The sequence below is a fragment of the Pogoniulus pusillus genome, chromosome 8 (genome assembly GCF_015220805.1).
Source record: "Pogoniulus pusillus isolate bPogPus1 chromosome 8, bPogPus1.pri, whole genome shotgun sequence".
In the NCBI taxonomy this organism is placed as follows: domain Eukaryota; kingdom Metazoa; phylum Chordata; class Aves; order Piciformes; family Lybiidae; genus Pogoniulus; species Pogoniulus pusillus.
The window spans coordinates 38,664,325-38,687,600 of record NC_087271.1 but is presented as its reverse complement, the minus strand read 5'-3'; the positions used below and the strand labels follow the sequence as shown (position 1 = coordinate 38,687,600).

At 49.4% G+C, this 23,276-nt stretch overlaps 1 protein-coding gene across 3 annotated transcripts in view; it reads left to right on the top strand.

Annotated features, from left to right (window-relative positions):
• The window catches only part of COP1 (COP1 E3 ubiquitin ligase), a 204,952-nt gene that overhangs the window by 28,747 nt on the left and 152,929 nt on the right, over nucleotides 1–23,276 (top strand). For all 3 annotated transcript variants that reach the window (XM_064148123.1, XM_064148121.1, XM_064148124.1), the window contains exons 7-10: nucleotides 5,807–5,866; nucleotides 8,968–9,044; nucleotides 16,339–16,396; nucleotides 18,081–18,195. In XM_064148123.1, coding sequence (XP_064004193.1) covers nucleotides 5,807–5,866; nucleotides 8,968–9,044; nucleotides 16,339–16,396; nucleotides 18,081–18,195 — 310 coding nt within the window. The remainder of the gene's footprint in view (nucleotides 1–5,806; nucleotides 5,867–8,967; nucleotides 9,045–16,338; nucleotides 16,397–18,080; nucleotides 18,196–23,276) is intronic.

Here is a 23,276-nt window from a genome sequence, read left to right as displayed (position 1 = left end):
TCCCTCAATGACTGGCAATTATAAATCAGTAGTCTCATTTGTCAAAGTTTAATTGGAATGAATGTGGACTGATTTAAGCTCTCTGATTGATTAAAGCTAAACCATGGAATGCTTAGAGAAGTATTCTTCATATTCTTCATCTCCTGGATGAGGCCTTTAGTGCCATGGTCTGGGTGACTGGATAGGGCTGGGGAAATAGGTTGGACTGTATGAACTTGGAGGTCTCTTCCAACCTGGTTGATTCTATGGTAGTAATAGTTAAAAAAACCTTGAGTTTAGGAATGCTTCTACCTGGTTATATGGGCAAAGAGGAGCCATGGCTGTGCCTGATAGTGAGTTTTCACCTTGACACCAGCAGAAAAATCAAATCAAAGAATCAGGCAATTTGGAAGAGAGCTCCAAGCTCATCCAGGCCAACCTAGCACCCAGCCCTATCCAGTCAACCAGACCATGGCACTGAGTGCCCCAGCCAGGCTTGGCTTCAACACCTCCAGGCACAGCAACTCCACCACCTCCCTGGGCAGCCCATTCCAATGCCAATCACTCTCTCTGCCAACAACTTCCTCCTAACATCCAGCCTAGACCTCCCCTGGCACAGCTTGAGACTCTGTCCTCTTCTTCTGTTGCTGCTTGCCTGGCAGCAGAGCCCAACCCCACCTGGCTACAGCCTCCCTTCAGGGAGTTGTAGACAGCAATGAGGTCTGCCCTGAGCCTCCTCTGCTGCAGGCTGCACAACCCTTGAGCCAGCCTACTGAAAAGCTCTTGGTATAAGCATTGGTAACTCATTTGATACTCATGGTAGTAGCAGGGTCTTTAAAAATGGCTTTTACCAGGGCTTGTGGTGATAGGATGAAGTTTGAGGAGAGGATATTTAGTGTGGAGATTAGGAAGAAATTCTTTGCAGTGAGGATGCTGAGACTGAGGAAGAAATTCTTTGCAGTGAGGATGCTGAGACTGAGGAAGAAATTCTTTGCAGTGAGGATGCTGAGACTGAGGAAGAAATTCTTTGCAGTGAGGATGCTGAGACTGAGGAAGAAATTCTTTGCAGTGAGGATGCTGAGACTGAGGAAGAAATTCTTTGCAGTGAGGATGCTGAGACTGAGGAAGAAATTCTTTGCAGTGAGGATAATGAGACACTCAGACAAGGAAGTTGTGGATGTCTCCTCCCTGGAGGTGTTCAAGGCCAGGTTTAATGAGGCTTGCAGCATCCTGGTGCTGCAGAAGGTGTCCCTGCCCATGACCCAGTGGTTGGAAGTAGTTGATCTGTAAGGTCCCTTCGAGGATTCTCTGAGTTGATGAAGATAAGCATGAATTTGCCCAGGTTTTAGGCTTGCTGTTAAGTTTATGGTGGGTATGTTGCTTAATGTAACTAGAAGGAAGAGTTGGTAAATGAAGGCCCTGATCTTGTGCTTCTGACTGCATAAATAGTTAAAAGTTGGGCAATAAAAAGGTCTCTGCTCTTGTTCCTATCAAAAGGTCTCCTGTTTACGTGATGGCAGCAAGGGTCAACTATTCTCAGTTGTCCACTTTGGCTGAGAGCCAGTGCATTGTAGGCTTCCTTGCTGCAATTTTGGGACTTGTGAGTGTGTAACTTCTTTTTCAATGGGATTTCTGAAAGTGGGCAGCTAATGCTCTTTGTCTGCAGGAGCTGAGTGCAGGCAGGCCCCATGCTGGGCAAGCCTCGCTTCACTTTACCACTAATCTTGGAGCTGCAGCACCACCTGCTAGTCTCACTTGTAGCTTTTGCAAGTGAAAATGGAATTATCTGTTCTGGTGTGGTGGTTTGTAAATTATCTGTGGCAGTCTAGTTTGAAATCATTACACTTGTGCTGTCTGTGATTCAAATTAAACATCAACTGAAGCCTTCAGAGTGGAGAGATGAGGATATAAATACAGTGTCAGCTTACTCCAAGGAGAAGCATCCCTGAAACGTGGGTTTGAGGGGTGGAGCATGAGATGGATAAAGAACTGGCTTGATGGCTGCACCCAAAGGGTGGCTGTCAATGGCTCCATGCCCAAGTAGAGGCCAGTGGCAAGCGGAATCCCTCAGGGATCAGTCCTGGCACCAGTCTTGTTCAACATCTTTGTGGGGGCCATGGACAGAGGCATTAAGTGCAGCCTCAGCAAGTTTGCTGCCCACACCAAGCTGTGTGGTGCAGCAGCCAGGCTGGAGGGCAGGATCCATCCAGAGGGACCTGGACAGGCTGCAGAGGTGGGCACAAGCCAGCCTCAGGAGGTTCAACAAGGCCAAGTGCAAGGTCCTGAGGCTGGGTGGAGGCAATGCCAAGCACAGATCCAGGCTGGGCAGTGAGTGGCTGCAGAGCAGCCCTGAGGAGAGGGACTTGGGGGTGCTGCTGGAGGAGAAGCTCAGCAGGAGCCAGCAGTGTGCACTTGCAGCCCAGAGAGCCAAGCAGAGCCTGGGCTGCAGCAGCAGAAGTGTGGCCAGCAGGGCCAGGGAGGTGATTCTCCCCCTCTGCTGTGCTCTGCTGAGACCCCACCTGGAGTACTGCATCCAGTTCTGGAGCCCCTGGGACAAGAGGGATGTGGAGATGCTGGAGTGTGTCTAGAGCAGGGCCAGGAGGATGCTCAGAGGCTGCTGCAGCTCTGCTGTGAGCACAGCCTGAAAGAGTTGGGGCTGTGCAGGCTGGAGCAGAGGAGGCTCCCAGGTGACCTTCTTGTGGCCTTCCAGGATCTGAAGGGGGCTACAAAAAAGCTGGGGAGGGACTTTTGAGGCTGTGAGGGAGTGCCAGGACTGGGGGGAATGGAGCAAAGCTGGAGGTGGGGAGAGTCAGAGTGGCTGTGAGGAGGAAGTTGTTGAGCCTGAGAGTGGTGAGAGGCTGGAATGGGTTGCCCAGGGAGGTGGTTGAGGCCCCATAGAATCAACCAGGTTGGAATAGACCTCCAAGCTCATCCAGTCCAACCTATCCCCCAGCCCCACCCAATCAAGCAGACCATGGCACTAAGTGCCTCATCCAGTCTTTTCTTGAACACCTCCTATGGCTGTAGGTGTTTAAGTCCAGGCTGGCTGAGGCTGTGGCCAGGCTGCTCTAGGGTAGGGTGTCCCTAGATCAGCCTGGGGGTTTGAAACTGGCTGATCCTTGTGGTCCCTTCCAATCCTGTCTGATCCTATGTTAGAAGTAGGTGTGGACCCAGTAGCCTTTTCTTCTGTCTTAGGGGACAAGCTGTCATTATTTCTTTCAGCGTTGAGAAGGTAAAGAGGTAGATTAGCTAAGGCAGAGCAGTACTTGGAATGCTGATCAGCAATGGAAGCTTAAGTGGTGAGCATGTTCCTTGGGCAATACTTTTTGCCACTTTGAGTCAAGCTCCAGCACTTGAGTGAATAAGTCTTTGGCAGTAACTTGTCAAGCATTCTTGGGAACATCTCACACTGATTGTGGTGATGTCTTGGAGTGCTGTTGCCTTTGGGTTTGGGCACTTTAATGTTCCTTTATAAATTCCAAATGACAAAGATCTGTCTCCCCTTTAAGGGATATGTAATGCTTCAGCTTTCAGTGGACTTGGTAACAGCTCCTGGTCACAGGCCACGGTGCTGGTTGTCTGTGCATATTTACTGTGAGTTGAAGATGTGATGGTTTGGGTCTTACCTGCCCCCCTCACACTGAAGAAAATCACCCAGGCTAGGCTCAGGGGCTGGAAATTAAAGTGTGAAGCTTTATGTTTACAGCTTAGCACAACATCCAAGCAGGTATTTACAATCTCTACAGCTATACTAGAGTTAAAAAGTAATCCAGGAACACAGCAGCCCTCCCAGCAACCAGAGTCCCCAGGAGGGGCTCCCAACCACCTTTCCACCTCCTCTACACCCCTCTACCTTATCCCAGATTTTGCCTTATGTTCAAGGTGAGAGTCAGCCAAGGGGGTTAGGAAGCAGAGGGATTAGTTACACAGACAACAGGTTAGAGAGAGAGAAGAGAGGCAACCAAAAAGCAACTCTGTTATCTGTATTTGTGTTCTTGTTTTTATCCATCTCAGCAAGCCTATGAGTGCAGCAGACATCAGCATTGTTTCCTTTTCACAGCCTAGCATCTAATTCTTCTCACCAAAGTATCCCAGCTAGGCTCAAACTAGCACAGAAGAGAATCAGATTGAATTCCACTTGTAATCATGTTTATTAGATGTATGTCTTAGTGAACCAGACTCACATGGAGCTGAGTTTTGTCTAAGCTTGGAGCTCTGGCCTAGAGAAGTTTGAGTCTTGCAAGGCTCAATCTTCAGCCTATAGTTTCTGTGGATGTTTGGATAGGACTTATCTGTAGAATGAGGGGTGGCAATTAGAGCTGGCTGGCATTATAGAATCAACCAGCTTGGAAGAGAGCTCCAAGCTCATCCAGGCCAACCTAGCACCCAGCCCTGGCCAAGCAACCAGAACATGGCAGTAAGTGCCTCAGCCAGGCTTTGCTTCAACACCTCCAGGCACAGAGACTCCACCACCTCCCTGGGCAGCCCATTCCAATGCCAATCACTCTCTCTGCCAACAACTTCCTCCTAACATCCAGCCTAGACCTCCCCTGGCACAGCTTGAGGCTGTGTCCCCTTCTTCTGTTGCTGCTTGCCTGGCAGCAGAGCCCAACCCCACCTGGCTACAGCCTCCCTTCAGGGAGCTGCAGACAGCAATGAGCTCTGCCCTGATTTAACAAGGTCCCTTTTTGCCATGTCACTTAGGGGTAAACAGCTGTCAAGTCTGTGACTTCAGAGTTGCTAGAGATGTGCAAAGCCAGGTTGCTGACTGATAGAAAACTAATTGAAAGGCCAAAAAAACATTACATATGCCACAAAAAAGGGGAAAGGAGTTGTTGGCAACTGAGAGGGGAAGTCCTTTTCTGCCCCTTTCAGGGCTATCCCTCAAACTGACTGCATTTTGTGGTGTCATCTGAGGTAAGTATCACACTCCTGAAAGAAATGTCATGTGCCAGGAGTGAATCTTTCTCTAGTCCTCAGAGATGGGTGGGATTTTTTTTTTGCCAATCCAAGAATTTCATCACCAGATTTAAGTTGGCAAATGTCAGCTAACTGCCTGCAAGAGCAGTCCCTTCTAGCTAAACAGCTTGGGTTTTGCTGAGGGATGAAGTGATCAACCCACCAGGAGAGACAGTGGTGATTTCCCAGTCGTTTTCAGTGTTTGTAAACCATTTCTGCTTGATGTGAAAGATGCTAGAGGAGCATAATAGCATTTGAGTGATGTGGCTCTGTGATTTGATGTCAGAGTGCCTCGTGGGTTTGTTTCATGTTGACAACTTGGTCTTCAGTGTGCTTTGTGTGCGCACTTATGTTCATCTGGAGAAGAGGAGGCTCGGGGCAGAGCTCATTGCTGTCTACAACTCCCTGAAGGGAGGCTGTAGCCAGGTGGGGTTGGGCTCTTCTCCCAGGCAACCAGCAACAGAAGAAGGGGACACAGTCTCAAGTTGTGCCAGGGGACGTCTAGGCTGGATGTTGTTAGGAAGTTCCTGGCAGAGAGAGTGATTGGCATTGGAATGGGCTGCCCAGGGAGGTGGTGGAGTTGCTGTGCCTGGAGGTGTTGAAGCCAAGCCTGGCTGAGGCACTTAGTGCCATGGTCTGGTTGCTTGGCCAGGGCTGGGTGCTAGGTAGGCCTGGCTGAGCTTGGAGCTCTCTTCCAACCTGGTTGATTCTATGATTCTATCTACGCATATGAACTTCCTGCTTAGCGACTTTTCAGTTGTGTAGCATGCCAGCTGAGGTAGTTCAGGTACCTCTGTGAAAAGATGGTCATTTATCTTGATGCTGCAGTGCAGATTGATTTAGACTTCTCTCATTCTCTCATCCACAGCAATTGGAGCAGATCCAGAAGGAGCTAAGTGTTCTGGAAGAAGATATTAAGCGAGTGGAGGTGAGGTGCTCAGGCGTTGTTCTGACTCGGGCAGTGTTTCATTTTCATCAAGCTGTCTGCCTTGCTGTGGGGCTGCTGTGTTAAATTGATGGCCTTTGAGTCAGTAATGGGAAAATGAACAGATGATGCACTTTAATTTGTTCATTTACTTGTTGTGTGCAAACTGCAGGTAGGTAAGAGGGGAGCTTTGTTGAAACCTAGCTCTTATATCATAGAATCAGTCAGGGTTGGAAGGGACCACAAGGAGCAGCCAGTTCCAAGCCCCCTGCCATGCCCAGGGACACCCTACCCTAAATCAGCCTGGTCACAGCCTCAGCCAGCCTGGCCTGAAACACCTCCAGCCATGGGGCCTCAACCACCTCCCTGGGCAACCCATTCCAGCCTCTCACCACTATTATGCCGAAGGACTTCCTCCTCACCTCCACTCTGACTCTCCCCACCTCCAGCTCTGCTCCATTCCCCCCAGTCCTGTCACTCCCTGGCAGCCTCAAAAGTCCCTCCCCAGCTTTTTTGTAGCCCCCTTCAGATGCTGGAAGGCCACAAGAAGGTCACCTGGGAGCCTCCTCTTCTGCAGCCTGCACAGCCCCAACTCTTTCAGTCTGTGCTCACAGGAGAAGCTACCAAGAATTACAGCAGCAGCAGCACGTTCAGCAGCCCTATACTACCACAGCACTTAAGGAGATGCTCAAACGTGAAGCCTTTCTCAGCCCCATACTAAACCTTCCCAAGATTTAAAAGCATTGATTTAAAAGCAGGAGAAAGGGAGAAGATGGAATTGGAAGCCAAGTTCTTCTGCTGTTAAGTGGATTTAACTGCTGGTTCTAGCAGTGGTTATGGAGGGAGGCCCCACACTTCTACAGCAGTAACACAGGTACTTGTCAAACCCATTCCATCCAAGAATTAAAATACCTTCAAAACAAAAATGCCTGTCACTCCCTGACAGCCTCAAAAGTCCCTCCCCAGCTTTTTTATAGGCCCCTTTCAGATCCTGGAAGGCCACAAGAAGGTCACCTGGGAGCCTCCTCTTCTCCAGCCCCCACTCTTCAGCCTGCCCTCACAGGAGAGCTGTGTTACTTTCAGATCCTGGAAGGCCACAAGAAGGTCACCTGGGAGCCTCCTCTTCTCCAGCCCCCACTCTTCAGCCTGCCCTCACAGGAGAGCTGTATAATCATATCTTTCTACTTCTCTTTGTTGGGAGCAGGCATTTCAGAGTAATGGCTAGAAATCAACAGCCAGATCATCACTTAGGATTTTTGTACCTTGCAGTGTTTTGGCTGTGTAAATCCTAGCAGCCTGCTGCCACTCTTTAAAATGGAGAGGTGCTGGGGAGTGCACAGGAGAGCTGTAATGCAGGGACTGGGTAACAGCAGAACCAGCTCCTGCTGCATGTCAGAGCAGAAGCAATCCGCTACCTCCTGAGAGAATTCTCTTAATTCCTTAATGATGGATGCTAAGAATTATTCTCCAGGTATTTGTAAACCCATCAGCTCAATCCTTCTGAGCCCTTAGGTTTCTCCTTGGCCCTTTCCTCTCATCATTCTGGTGTTTTGATCTCAGGAAGAAACTGGTATTTCAGGAATGCAGCAGGCTGCCACCTCTCAAAATAGCATTCCCATAAAGCAGCTTGGAGGGGAATCAGCTTGCAGGTCTGCTTCTCTTCTTGCTTGTCTCAAGCACTCAGCACAACCACTGCCCAAAACCCTTTTCCATTCCTTCATTTCCAGTTTATACACATGCTGATGACTTATAAAACCATAAACAGACCTGACAACTGCAGGAACTTCTCTTCAGCTGAGAGCTACACGAGTTGTAACTTGGCAGATAAGAGCATTTTTGCAAACCTATTTCCCCTAAGTGTTTCTTAGCTCTCAGGAAAGAAATACACCTTAGCATGTGTCCTTTAGACTGGGAATATTAGGCCTTCAGTTCCAGGAGAAGCTCTTCCCAAAGCTGCAGAATCTCTGGAATAATATTTAGCTAGCTGCTTTTCTGCTCTTTAATCAGGCACTTCAGTGAGCTGCAGCTGGGCTGCTGGGCTGGTGTGTCTGAGTGACCTTGGTCCTGACCTTTAAAGCCTGGGATCTCTCTTGTCACAAATATCTTGCTTTCTGCCTAACAACTAATGGGCCCCTAGTGGGACTTTGAAAAGCACCAATAATGTTGCCCTGCACACTTTGCCCCCCTGACTAATGAGCTGCAGCATCCTGCCTAGCTTTTCATTTCTCAGACAGATGAAAGGTACAATCTCATACTGGGTACACAGCAGTGATGTAGTCTGGCAGTGACCAAACCAGGTTTGTGTGTGAAGTTTCTCTTGTGCACCTGCCCCATGTAAGACTGATAGATTCCTTTTGTAAGTCTCAGGCACAACATCACCTTTGCCCTGTTATCTTCTGGCTGTTCTTGCCATGACCCACATCCAGCTTTCCTTTCTAACTGCAAAGGCTATTAGATGAGTTTGCACCTATCTCAAAAATGCAGTTCCAGTTTGTGCTGTGGTATTTATGGGAGGTGCTGAGTTAGACACAGTTGGATGGCAAACAGTTTTTGGAGTAAGAACTCTAGAACTGCCTCCTGGGGCAAACCCCACTGCTGTTGTAGCATTTCTGAAGCCCATTTGGTATCATAAGCCCAAAAAAAAGGAAAATCCAATGTGATTTGAATAATGGAAGGTGACTAAATGTAGGTAGAGTTTGGTTATCTGCTTGGGAAAGCAAAGCCACCATAGATCCCTCCACCCTGGGGAGAGACTTTTTAGTCTGTCAGGGAGTGACAGGAGTGGGGGGAATGGAGCAAAGCTGCAGGTGGGGAGAGTCAGAGTGGAGGTGAGGGAGAACTTCAGCATGAGAGTAGTGAGAGCTTGGATTGGGTTGCTGGAGGGAGGTGGTTGAGGCCCCCATGGCTGGAGGTGTTTAAGGCCAGGCTGGCTGAGGCTGTGGCCAGGCTGCTCTAGGGTAGGGTGTCCCTGCCCATGGCAAGGGGTTTGGAACTGGCTGCTCCTTGTGGTCCCTTCCAACCCTGCCTGGTTCTGTGATATCAGCTGGTGCCTGCTCCTCCTGTCCTGCCAGCTTTGCTGTAATGTGGCTTGCTTTCTGTTCCAGGAGATGAGTGGTTTGTACTCCCCAGTCAGTGAAGACAGCACCGTGCCGCAGTTTGAGGCTCCCTCACCTTCACACAGGTATGGAGCTTGCAACTCACAACTTGGATTCCAGGCTGTATGTATTTGCTAGTCCTCTCCACAAGTTTTTTGACCCAAACACAAGTCTTTTGAGTGCTGTACACTACTTTCCTGTCGTGTTTTTGATTGGAACAAACTTTTACTGGTGAAGAAAAAGCCATCTGAGTCTGCAGTAGGATGAAAAGTCTGCTGTAGAGCAGATGGGATGGAAAGCTGATGGTTTAAAATGTGGTAGGAACTAGTTAAGTTGAGTCATAAGCCTTTTGCTGTGGTATTAAATACATACTACCATTTCTGAATGTTAGGCAGCTCTGCTTGGCATATGAAAGGTCTTAATTTTATCTGATGGTGTTCTCTGGCTTCCCCACTCAGCATGGATCTCTAAAGGTATGGGCTTATGGAATTGAAATTTAACATACACAGCTCATTGACTCTGTTGCTCTGCTGTCTCCTTTGATTTAATGCCTTTCCAGTAACATCATTTCAACGTGGATTTTGGTTTGGACTCTTGTGTAGTCTGCATTCTTCCTCATGAAATTGCAGATCCTTCTTGTGTCCAAGATGCAGGTGCCAGGGTTTGAATCACAGAGTCAGTCAGGATTGGAAGGGACCACAAGGATCATCCATGGGCATTGACACCCTACCCTAGAGCAGCCTGGCCACAGCCTCAGCCAGCCTGGCCTTAAACACTCCAGCCATTGGGCCTCAGCCACATCCCAGGGCAACCCATTCCAGGCTCTCGCCACTCTCATGCTCAACAGCTTCATCCTCACCTCCAGGCTGACTCTCCCCATCTCCAGCTTTGCTCCATTCCCCCCAGTCCTGTCACTCCTTGACAGCCTCAGAAGTCCCTCCCCAGCTTTTCTGTAGCCCCCTTCAGATCCTGGAAGGCTACAAGAAGGTCACCTGGGAGCCTCCTCTTCTGCAGCCTGCACAGCCCCAACTCTTTCAGTCTGTGCTCACAGCAGAGCTGCTGCAGCCTCTGAGCATCCTCCTGGCCCTGCTCTGGACACACTCCAGCATCTCCACATCCCTCTTGTCCCAGGGGCTCCAGAACTGGATGCAGTTGTTCTTCTTCTTTGTATGTTTTTTTCATTGGTAAGAAATCTCAGATTTTGTTTGGCCAAGTGATACCATTACCTTATCAACTCTTCTACATCTTCACAGTTCTCTGAACTGTTGATTTCTGTTAGGAAACTGCAGTGGTGCCCTTCTTACAACTAGCAGCTTTGAACCAGAAGTAAGGAAAACCAATTGCATTTCCTCCCCTACAGAGACTTAGGTACAGTGCTCTGGTAAGCCCAACAATATTGGCTAAGGTTTCTTACCTGGATGCTACTTTTGGACACCAAGATTAGAATCCCTCATACTTCTATGAATCCCTGGCTGACCATGAGGGACAGGACAGGAATGTGGCCAAGGTGGATGGAACAGTGTCTGTTAATCTGTTCTTTGGTTGATTCATTTGGGCACGGGTGTGTATTTAGCTTTGGGTTATTGCTCTTTTGCCAAGAAGCTGATCAGATTCCTGTCAGATTCTACTTCTTTTCTGGCTATTGGCTGTTAAAGAGGTTGCTTGGGTTTTGGCTTTGTGGCAGTGCTGCTTGGGGGGGGAACTCAAGCACTGGCTGGCCTCAATCTGTTACATCTGAAATGTTCAACACCTCTGTTTTTCTAATCCAGAAGATTGTACTTCCATCTAGAAATGTACCCCTGAGCCAAGCTAACAGAGCCTTCCAAAGAGCATTTTGATTCTGTTGAAAGCTGGAATAACATTTTGAGCTCTCAAGACATTTAGTGGAAAAAGTTGGAGGACAAAAAAATAGTCTGCATGAGACCTACAGTGGATTGAGTCTACTGAGAATGCGTTATTCCTTTATGCCTGTTTCATGTCCCAGGGTAAATCATCCTCAGTTCTTGCTTTTGAAGATATAAGACAGTGTCCAAAATACTTGAATGCCTTTGAAATGAAGTGCTTCACTTGAGGTCTGCTGGGAGGTAATGGTGGATTAGACCATGGTGGTTACAGAGACCATGAGTAAGAACTTCTCATGCTTGTCTGCTTCCATCTCAGCTGTGTCTTCAACTTTGGGATTTTTGCTCTGGCACAGCACGCCAGGGTTGGGATTTGATAGGGCACTTGGGGCTTTTCTAGAGTCATAATCAGAGAATCAGAGTCAACCAGGCTGGAAGAGACCTCCAAGCTCAGCCAGGCCAACCTAGCACCCACCACTATTCAGTCAACCAGAACCACTAAGTGCCCCAGCCAGGCTTTGTTTGAACACCTCCAGGGACAGTGACTCCACCACCTCCCTGGGCAGCCCATTCCAATGCCAATCACTCTCTCTGCCAACAACTTCCTCCTAGCATCCAGCCTAGACCTCCCCTGGCACAGCTTGAGACTGTGTCCCCTTCTTCTGTTGCTGGTTGTCTGGGAGGAGAGCCCAACCCCACCTGGCTACAGCCTCCCTACAGGGAGCTGCAGGCAGCAATGAGCTCTGCCCTGAGCCTCCTCTGCTGCAGGCTGCACACCCCCAGCTCCCTCAGCCTCTCCTCACAGGGCTCTGCTCCAGGCCCCTCCTCAGCCTTGCTGCCCTTCTCTGGGCACCTTCCAGCACCTCAACATCTCTCTTGAATTCAGGAGCCCAGAACTGGACACAGCACTCAAGGGGTGGCCTGAGCAGTGCTGAGCACAGGGGCACAAGAACCTCCCTTGTCCTGCTGGCCATACTGCTCCTAAGCCAGCCCAGGATGCCATTGGCTCTGCTGCCCACCTGGGCACTGCTGCCTCAGCTTCAGCTCCTCTCTCCCAGCACCCCCAGCTCCCTCTCTGCCTGGCTGCTCTCAGCCACTCTGTCCCTAGCCCGTAGTGCTGCTTGGGGTTGTTGTGGCCCAAGTGCAGAACCCTGCATTAAGATGTAGCCATGAGTGGTTAAAAAGAAAATGGTAGATGAAGGAAATGTCTTGAGCAGGCATTGATTGTTGTCTGACTCTTTTAACTTCTCTCCCTTCCCTATCCTAATTGTTTTGGCAATTCTAGTAATTGAGTTGGTTTGATTTACCAGAACTCAGACTCCAGGAAGTTCTGCTGCTTGAAATTCATTATCTTTTGGACATTAAGATTTTAGAGAGTGCCTCAAAGCCTGCAGCTTTGATTCTTCCTCGAGAAGAATGCAGCAGAACAACTGATAGTAGCTTTATGCTCTTTCTTTTTCCCTCCTTTTTCAGCTTGTAGTGAACTATTCCATCTCCAAAGTGCATTTTAGAATTGCCAGGAACCCCTAAGAATGAAATACAAATATAGTTGGAGATGGCTTCATTACCATTTTAAAATGTTATTAAGCCTGCAGTGACTTTTTAACTCCTTCACTGAATTAAAATGGTCTCTTTTTCAGTGGGAATACAACTTGTTCACATGCTTAACACCCTGCTAATGAAATAGAATTGTGTAAAATGTTACTAATGTGCCCTATAAATAGGGCAAGGTTAGCATAGGCTTGTGCTGAGATGAAGAAAATCTCTTTGGCCTTTGAAATTTAGCTCAAGAAAACAGAGGTCTTTGGGATTTGGTTTTATCTGGTCCCCAGTGACTTGCCCTTATTCATTTACTTCCTCTAAATCACAGGCTTCCTTCATTAATTCTCTTTCTTTTAATTGTTTGTAGCTTTTCTTTGCTTCCTGTCTCCAAAATGTGAAGTTACTCTGCCCCTCCTCATCTTCCTTCAGACATTTCTATAGCAAAAAAAGGACCCCGAGTTGATAGAACCATAAAATCAACCAGGTTGGAAGAGACCATGTCAGGGCTGCAATCCCATCTCCTACAACAGAATCAAGCAGGTTAGAAGAGACCTCCAAACTCATCTGGTCCAACCTAGCACCCAGCCCAGTCCAATCAACCAGACCATGGCACTAAGTGCCTCAGCCAGGCTTTTAGAATCATAGAATCAGGGTTGGAAGGGACCACAAGGAGCAGACAGTTTCAAGCCCCTGTCATGGCCAGGGACACCCTACCCTAGAGCAGGCTGCCCACAGCCTCAGCCAGCCTGGCCTGAAACACCTCCAGCCATGGGGCCTCAACCACCTCCCTGGGCAACCCATTCCAGCCTCTCACCACTCTCAGGCTCAACAATTTCCTCCTCACCTCCACTCTGACTCTCCCCACCTCCAGCTTTGCTCCATTCCCCCCAGTCCTGTCACTCCCTGACAGCCTTAAAAGTCCCTCCCCAGCTTTTTTTTTAGTTCCCCACTTAGATGCTGGAAGGTCACAAGAAGGTCACCTGGGAGCCTCCTCTGCTCCAGCCTGCACAGCCCCAACTCTTTCAGTCTGTGCTCACAGCAGAGCTGCTGCAGCCTCTGAGCATCCTCCTGGCCCTGCTCTGGACACACTCCAGCATCTCCACAGCCCTCTTGTCCCAGGGGCTCCAGAACTGGATGCAGTACTGCAGGTGGGGTCTCAGCAGAGTAGAGTAGAGGAGGAGAATCACCTCCCTGGCCCTGCTGGCCACACTTCTGCTGCTGCAGCCCAGGCTCTGCTTGGCTTTCTGGGCTGCAAGTGCACACTGCTGTTTTGTTGAGCTTCTCCAGGCACAGTGACTCCACCACCTCCCTGGGCAGCCCATTCCAATGCCAATCACTCTCTCTGCCAGCAACTTCCTCCTAGCATCCAGCCTCAACCTCCCCTGCCACAGCTTCAGACTCTGTCCCCTTCTGCTGCTGCTGCTTGCCTGGCAGAACAGCCCAACCCCACCTGGCTACAGCCTCCCTTCAATTGCAGCTTTTCACGTTCAGTCCATTCTCAGCTTCCAGAACCTCCTCATTTCTGTTCAGCTTGGCACAGAGTGTGAGGAAATACTCAGTTAATAGCACAGCACTTGTTGACAGTGGTGCAGATTGGGAAGCTTCTATACTAAGACAGCACAGAAGAGCAATAAGAAGGGGAAAGAACAGATAGTTCTGGGGAAGGTATTTCTGACCAGGCTTGCAGCTCATTTTGCTGCCAGTCAGTGCTGCAAACAGGAGATCCAAACAAACAGCTTCTCCTGGGCTGCTTATTCAGGCAGGAACAACGGTAACAAACTAGCACCTTAATAGGAGTTGCAAGGAAGGATTCTGCTCTAAAAGGGAGTTGCCTGGTAACTCTCAGTTAGCAAAACCAGCATCCACTTCCTCTCCATTTGTTCTAATTGTCCCCCTCCCACCCCCATAAGGTGTAACAAATGGGATTTGTGGTCTGCAGGTTGCTGCCTTTCTGTTGTTCCAGGGTTTGAAATGTGGTGTGTCACTGTAGCTGCATTTCCTACACTTCCCTCATTTTGCAGCTGTTAGAGAAGAAGTCAAGAGGGAAATTCTGCAATGTTCTGATTACTTCTGTCCTGTTTTGAAAATGGAGAACATTCAAGCATGTGGCCCTGTGCCAGTGGTGAGGCCATGCATCAACTACTGGATTCAGTTTTGGACCGCTCAGTACAGATACATTGAGGTGCTGGAGCAGGACCAGAGAAGGGCACTGAAGCTGGTGAAGGGTCTGGAGAACAGGTTTGGTGAGGAGCAGCTGAGGGAACTGGGATTATTTAGTCTGGAGTAGAGGAGAGAATCATAGAATCAACCAGGTTGGAAGAGACCTCCAAGCTCAGCCAGCCCAACCTAGCACCCAGCCCTAGACAATCAACCAGACCATGGCACTAAGTGCCTCAGCCAGGCTTGGCTTCAACATCTCCAGGGATAGGGACTCCAGCACCTCCCTGGGCAGCCCATTCCAATGCCAATCACTCTCTCTGCCAGGAACTTCCTCCTAACAGCCAGCCTAGACCTCCCCTGGCACAACTTGAGACTCTGTCCCCTTCTTCTGTTGCTGGTTGTCTGGGAGGTGAGCCCAACCCCACCTGGCTACAGCCTCCCTTCAGGTAGTTGAGAGACCTCAGTACTCTCTGCAAGTGCCTGAGGTTGCACAGGAAGAGGTTGGAGTTGGTTTCTTCTGCGTAGTATGAGGTGATAAGCCAAGAGGAAATGGCCTGAAATTGTGTCAGGGGAGGTTTAGATCTGACAGTGGGAAACATTTCATTCCTGAAGTAGTGGTCAGGGATTAGAACAGGCTGCTCAGGAAGGTAGTGGAGTCCCCATCCCCGGAGGTGTTGAAGGATGGCACTTTGGGCTGTGGTTTAATGGTCATGCTGGTGTTGGCTCCACAGTTGGAGTCTACACCGTGGAGATCTTTGCCATCTGAAACAATTCTGTGCATCTCTGCCTGTTTAACTTGGCTGCAGGCAGCATACAGGAATGCCTCTGAATTTGTATTCTGGTTAAGGAGATGATATCTGCACTCCTGTAGGCTCTACATCAGCAGACAAGCTGCAGCCAGACGAGAGCAGCCGCTCCAGGTCTGTGCTTGGCTGTTAATTGCCACTGTAGCTGTCTCTGAGTGCAGTACTTCCTCATTGCTTCCAAGTCCAGCTCCTTGTTTGTGCTGTTCCTGCCTTCATCTCCTGTTCCATCATTTCATGTGGCCACATTCTCATTTAAAGTTCATTTTGTCCCTGACCATGCCCAAAGCAGCTCTGCTCTTTTCTCCCTGTGCACTGTCTCACAGCAAACAATGATTTTTATTCATGCCCTCAGAGGGTTTTTTTCCTGTTGTTTACAGCTTTTGTCTTGCTTGTAACAGAAGCCAAATCAATCTCATTGTACAAGTTAACCACTAATGAGACTTGAAAATCATCTCTCATCTTCTGTTTCTGCTTCTTCCCACCTCTTGGGGAGCTTTAAAACATTCAGAGAGATATTTAAGTACTTGTAGCACTCTGTTATCCTTCTAGACTTACAGATGCCTTGACCAACATTGCAGCCAAACCACTTGTTTCATGTCAAAGAATTTGTTTCTTCAGTATGGTGATGTTTGGTTTGCTTTTGTTTTTGCAAGGCAAAAAAGCAAAGCCATTATAGCACATCAGTTTCAGGAGGTCTCATCCTGCATCTTTCATACTCAGGTGATGCTTTTGCATTCTAATTAGAAATTATTAGGTTGCACTAGGCATAACTGTGTGACAGCCTTCTGCTCTGGCATAACTGTGTGACAGCAATCTGCTCCAGGAAATCCCTCTATTTAAACAACTCAATCCTTCCCAAACCCCCAAACAAAAACCTCACCTTCTGTCCCCTGTCTGCAAAATGAATGTCAAAGGCAAATAACAGTGCAGGATGTGAAGTGGGGGAGGTGGGGACAATAGCAAACAGGTTCAGAATGCTGTAGGCTGCTTGCTCAGTGGTTTTAAGCAGAGTGTTTCTTTTGGTTTTGCAGTAGTATTATTGACTCCACGGAGTACAGCCAACCTCCAGGCTTCAGTGGCAGCTCTCAGGTAAGCTGATACCTCTGTTGTGCACAGCAGGGATGGGGCAGTTCTGGTGGAGGTTGGGCAGAGAGTAGACAACTTCATCTCCAAGTCAACTCGAGTTTTGGAATGCTTTTACCTGGTTATATGGGCAGAGAAGGAGCCATGACTGCAGCTGGGGAATGGCTGTGCCTGCCAGTGAGTTTCCACCTTGACACCAGCAGAAAAATCATATCATAGAATCAACCAGGCTGGAAGAGACCTCCAAGGTCATCCAGTCCAACCTATCATAGAATCAACCAGGCTGGAAGAGACCTCCAAGGTCATCCAGTCCAACCTAGCACCCAGCCCTGGCCAAGCAACCAGACCATGGCACTAAATGCCTCAGCCAGGCTTTGCTTCAACACCTCCAGGGATGGCAACTCCACCACCTCCCTGGGCAGCCCATTCCAATGCCAATCACTCTCTCTGACAACAACTTCCTCCTGACATCCAGCCTAGACCTGCCTTGTACCAAATGAGAAGCACTGCAGTTTTGGGTTTGTTTAAGGAGGGCTTACTTAGTTTCAATGCTTTGCTTCTACCTCTCGCTATTACTTGCTTGGGTAGGTTGGGAAATGACTTTAATGAGGACTTTCATGGACTCCTTTTCAATTAACCTTTGAACTTAATGCTGTCTGCAGCTCCTCTCCTTGTTTGCTTAGCTTTGCAAAGAGTTACTGAGTTGCTTCAAAAGAAATTATTTAGTAACTAACTCTTAAGCAAACACCTCTTCTTTAATGAGCTGGCTGCCAGGCGTCTGGGAAGTATTTCTTGTACAGTGTTGGGTTTCTGAAGCTGCAAGCCCAGGATTTTAGGGCTCTGCCATCGCTCTGTGGATACAAGAAGCGACTCCCCGTGGATTGTTGCTATCTGGCCTTCAGGAGAGGTTGAAATAGATAGATTTGTAAAGATTCAGAGAATCCTGGAATCAGGCAGGGTTAGAAGAGCACAAGAATCAGCCAGTTCCAACCCCCCTGCCATGCCCAGGGACACCCTACCCTAGAGCAGCCTGGCCACAGCCTCAGCCAGCCTGGCCTCAAACACCTCCAGCCATGGGGCCTCAACCACCTCCCTGGGCAACCCATTCCAGCCTCTCACCGCTCTCAGGCTCAACAACTTCCTCCTCACAGCCACTCTGACTCTCCCCACCTCCAGCTTTGCTCCGTTCCCCCCAGTCTTGTCCCTGCCTGAGATCCTCAAAAGTCCCTCCCCAGCTTTTTTGTAGCCCCCTTCAGATGCTGGAAGGCCACAAGAAGGTCACCTGGGAGCCTCCTCTGCTCCAGCCTGCACAGCCCCAACTCTTTCAGTCTGTGCTCACACAGCAGAGCTGCTGCAGCCCTTGAGCATCCTCCTGGCCCTTCTCTGAACACACTCCAGCACATCCACATCCCTCTTGGAATAGGATCTCCAGAACTGGATGCAGTACTGCAGGTAGGGTCTCAGCAGAGCAGAGTAGACTCAGGGGAAGAAACCCAAGCCCAGCTTTTCTCGTTTGTCAGGTTGGAAGGTGCAGTGTAGGACTCTGAGAACACCTGTTGGCAGTGGCAAGATGTTAATTTATTGTCATTTCACACATCTAGCTCCTCACACACACTGTATAAGCTGTTCTGTTGAACTGAAGCCCAGGCCTGGCTTTACTTCTCTGAAGTGCACTGTGCTCTCCTTGCAGACCAAGAAGCAGCCCTGGTATAACAGTACGCTGGCCTCGCGGCGCAAGCGGCTCACAGCTCACTTTGAGGACCTGGAGCAGTGCTATTTTTCCACCAGGATGACACGTGTCTCAGGTGAGTTGCTCTCTGGTGGTGTTCAGCTTCTGATATCAGTTACCTGTGAGTCCTCAGGAAAGACTTGTTCTGGAGAGAGCACCTTTTACTTCTTCCTTGCGGGAGAATATTGGTACACATACGTAGGTGTTAGTCTGCTCGTCCTGTAGAGTCATAGAATCAACCAGGTTGGAAGAGACCTCCAGGCTCAGCCAGCCCAACCTAGCACCCAGTCATGGCAAATCAACCAGACCATGGCACTAAGAGCCTCATCCAGTCTCTTCTTGAACACCTGTCCAGGGACAGCAACTCCACCTCCCTGGGCAGCCCATTCCAATGCCAATCACTCTCTCTGACAGGAACTTCCTCCTAACATCCAGCCTACACCTCCCCTGCCACAGCTTGAGACTGTGTCCCCTTCTTCTATTGCTGCTTGACTGGCAGCAGAGCCCAACCCCACCTGGCTACAGCCTCCCTTGAGGTAGCTCTGCCCTGAGCCTCCTCTTCTGCAGGCTGCACACCCCCAGCTCCCTCAGCCTCTCCTCACAGGGCTGTGCTCCAGGCCCCTCCCCAGCTTCATTGCCCTTCTCTGGACACATTCCAGCACCTCAACATCTCTTTTGAATTGAGGAGCCCAGAACTGGGCACAGCACTCCAGGTGTGGCCTGAGCAGTGCTGAGCACAGGGGCAGAAGAACCTCCCTTGTCCTGCTGCCCACACTGCTCCTGAGCCAGCCCAGGATTCCATTGGCTCTGCTGCCCACCTGGGCACTGCTGCCTCATCTTCAACTACTCTCTACCAGCACCCCCAGCTCCCTCTCTGCCTGGCTGCTCTCAGCCCCTCTGTCCCCAGCCTGTAGTGCTGCTTGGGGTTGTTGTGGCCAAAGTGCAGAACCCTGCCCTTGGCCTTGTTCAGCCTCATCCCATTGGCCATCCTGTTTTGCTTTTGCCAAGCCTTTGAAGTTACTAAATGTAGTAAGCTTAATCCTGTAGCTTTGGAGAGGCAGGTGCTTAGTTCTGCAATCCTGCCCTGTGAAGGGCATAACCCACAAGAAACAACTTGGTTCTTGGTGCTCTTTCTGAAGATGCAGATGTCTGAAAGCAGTGCTTGGGTTGCCTTCCTGCTAGAGATGTGGCATAAACAGAGTTGTTAACCATCACTGTTGCATTTACTACAGAGGTAGAATTTCTCCCCCCATTCAGAGTGCACTGTAGGACACTTAGAGGTTATGCTTTCTGTTGTGTAGATTGAACCTGGGTTAACAAATGGCTTAGAGAATAAAAGCTGAGTGTGCAGCAGCATTGTTGTCCCGTGGGGCACACCTTAGGTTTAAGGCTTGTTTTGGAGAATTAGAAGCTGTTTTCACAAGTGCTTAGATTGCCTCATTCATAATTGAGTAACAGCATGACAGCAGCTAAAGTAGTTGTTACTGAGTGGATGGATGGTTCTTAATTACATGACAAGACTCTCTTCAGAAGCCAGTGGATCAAATGAATATGTCTTGAGGGCAAGGAGGGTTTGCTTTGCATCCCCCTCTGGGGAAGAAACCAGCTCTGGGAAAGAAGTTTCAGGCGATGGGCTGTGGCAGGAAGGAGATTTGCAGCAGCAAGCTGTGAGCTGCAGCTCATGCAAAGAGAGGCAGACAGCAGGGACGAGTGTGGAGCAGCCCAGCCCCCAGGGGATGGGAGAAACCTCATAGGAATAAGAGAATCAGGTGCTGCTGCAGCAGAATATCTTTACTTCATAGAATTGTGGAATGCTTTGGCTTGGAAGGGACCTTTAAAGGTCATCTTCTCCAACAACTCTGCAGTCAGCTGGGACAGCTACCTGAAAGGAAGCTGTAGCCAGGTGGGGTTGGGCTCTGCTGCCAGGCAAGCAGCAACAGAAGAAGGGGACACAGTCTCAAGCTGTGCCAGGAGAGGTCTAGGCTGGATGTTAGGAGGAAGTTCCTGGCAGAGAGAGTGATTGGCATTGGAATGGGCTGCCCAGGGAGGTGGTGGAGTTGCTGTCCCTGGGGGTGTTCAAGAAAGCAGCAGTGTGCACTTGCAGCCCAGAAAGCCAAGCAGAGTCTGAGCTACAGCAGCAGAAGTGTGGCCAGAAGGGCCAGGGAGGTGATTCTCCTCCTCTGCTCTGCTGAGACCCCACCTGCAGTACTGCATCCAGTTCTTGGTGCTAGGTTGGACTGGCTGAGCTTGGAAGTCTCTTCCAACCTGGTTGATTCTATGATCCACAGCTAGAGTAGGTTGCTCAGTGCCTGATCCCATCTGACCTTGACCATTTCCAGAGGTAGGCCATGCACAACTTCTCTATGCAACCTCCCTTCAGGTAGCTGCAGACAGCAATGAGCTCTGCCCTGAGCCTCCTCTTCTGCAGGCTGCACACCCCCAGCTCCCTCAGCCTCTCCTCACAGGGCTGTGCTCCAGGCCCCTCCCCAGCCTTGCTGCCCTTCTCTGGACACCTTCCAGCACCTCAACATCTCTCTTGAACTGAGGAGCCCAGAACTGGAAGTTTCATTTGAACAACCTCATAGTAGAAGTCCTCCAGCCCTCTCATCTTTGCCCTCCTCTGGGACTGCTCTAACATTTTGACGTCCTTGTGTTGAAGGCCCCAGACCTGGACACAGGACTTGGGTATCTCTGCATCTCCTACCTGTGTGGGAGTGACTGAATTTGTTCTTATTCTGCATAGCAAACCCATTTTGACCAGGAATGCAGGGCACAGAGAGAGTGTTTCAGTAGCTGGCAGATGAGAGAAGCTGGTTGTCTCTGACCAGCTAGCTTCCTGTGAAGTTCTAACCAATGCACTGCAGGACAGAGGACTTCACAGATCACTCTGGGATGTGCTCATGCAGTGCTTTCTTGGTGATGCATAACTGCTCATGTTAAAAGAATGCTTATTACCCAAGGATAAGAAACGAGCCTCTGCCCAGCATTCTCTTGTAGAAAGCATCTTTCTTCATAATTGGAACTATAAATATCAAGACAGCAAAACTGCTGTTTGTATTCATGTGTGTCAGCTACACTAACAGCAGAGGAGAAGGGAAGGCACTGGGGAGACTTTGTAGTGGCGTTTTAGTACTTGAAGTGGGCTACAAGAAGGCTGGGGAGGGACATTTCAGAGGGGTTTGTCGTGATAGGATGACAGGGAATGGGTTGAAGATAAAAAGAGGGAAGATGTAGACTGGATATGAGAAGGAAATTGTTTATAGCAAGAGTGGAGAGACACTGGAAGAGGTTGGGCCACGTAGGTGCTGAATGCCCACTCCTTGGAGGGCTCCAAGACCAAGCCTGGAGCAACTATGGAACAGCAATGTGCCCTTGTGACCAGGAAGGCCAATGGGATGCAGGGGTGTGTTAGGAAGAGTGTGGGCATCAGATCCAGGGAGGTTCTCCTCCCCCTCTGCTCTGCCCTGCTGAGACCTCATCTTGAATACTACCTTCAGTTTTGGGCTCCCCAGTTGAAGAGAGACAGAGATCTGCTGGAGAGAGTCCAGCACAGGGCTAACAAGGATAATGAGGGGACTGGAGGGCACTGCCTGATGAGGAGACGCTGAGGGACCTGGGGCTGCTTAGTCTGGAGAAGAGAAGACTGAGAGGGGATCTAATGCTTATAAATAAATGCCCTCTCCCCTTCTGAGTCAGTTGTACCCCTTCTGTCACTAGCAGACCCAGAGCCATATAAAGCTCCCCAAGATCAAGGAACCCAAAGTTTTGTTGGTGGCAGCAGCCTCTGAGCCCCTTGAGAGAGAATAAATTGCAGGAGGGCTTTGTGCTTGGTCTCTCCATGAAGGCAATGGAAGGGAAGCAGCTCTTTGTGCCCATCTGAGTGTCAAAGGAGGAAACTGATGTTGATGTGTTGCCTCTCCAGCTGTTTCCCATAGTGGTCAGGTGCTGATGGTGTTAATTTAGAGCAGAACTTTGTTCATTTTGTGCCTTTTGATCCACCTGGTGTGGGTAATGTGTATGCTAGTACCCTTAACCATGCTAATTACTAACCTTCTCTGTTCCTTTATTACCATCAAATGTTCCAGAGCATAGAAGGGACACTTCAAAATGCCTTACAAGTATAGAGCAAGATAATTCCTGCTGGCAAGGAATTAACCAGGGTGCAGACAGTGATTATTCTCTCTGTGTCTTCCCCCAACAAACAGCTGTGTTTTGCTTTTATAGAGCAGCCTCTTCTTTTTCTCACCTCAAAGCTTTCTAGTAAGTGGAGCTTTGTCATTTCCCTGTTCTGCTAAGGAAAGGGATAAGGATAACTAAAGGTTGGAATGTGATCTCAGCAGTGTGAGCAACTTCATGTGTATGTCTTCTCTGCTGCTGCAGTGGGTGCTGTGGTTTAACAGATGTGTACTACCTGTAAACCAAGGTTCTGTCTTATCTCAGCCAGAGCTGTTGTTCCTTTGCATTGCACAGATGCAAAAAGGCAAAGGGAAGGCATTGAAGGAGGAAAAGGAGAATTGCTGCAAATTCTGGTGGTTAGTACAAAACCTGAAGGTTTTACCTCATGATTGACAGCAGTTGCATGGTCACAGACTCATAAAATAGTTTGCATTAGAAGCAGCCTTAAAGATCACCTACTTCCACCTCCTCTGCTGTGGACATGGACACTTCCCATGGCACCCCAGGGGTGCCTCTTCCTGATTCTCAGCACCCTCACTGTAAAGAATATCTTTCTAATATCCAGTCTGTATCTGTCCTCCCCAAGCTTCAATTCATAGAATCAAGCAGGTGGGAAGAGACCTCCAAGCTCAGCCAGCCCAACCTAGCACCCAGCCCTGCCCAATCAACCAGACCATGGCACTAAGTGCCTCAGCCAGGCTTGGCTTCAACACCTCCAGGGACAGAGACTCCACCACCTCCCTGGGCAGCCCATTCCAATGCCAATCACTGTCTCTGCTAACAACTTCCTAACAACATCCAGCCTAGACCTCCCCTGGCACAACTCCAGACTCTGTCCCCTTCTTCTATTGCTGCTTGCCTGGCAGCAGAGCCCAACCTCACCTGGCTACAGCCTCCCTTCAGGGAGCTGCAGACAGCAATGAGCTCTGCCCTGAGCCTCCTCTGCTGCAGGCTGCACACCCCCAGCTCCCTCAGCCTCAC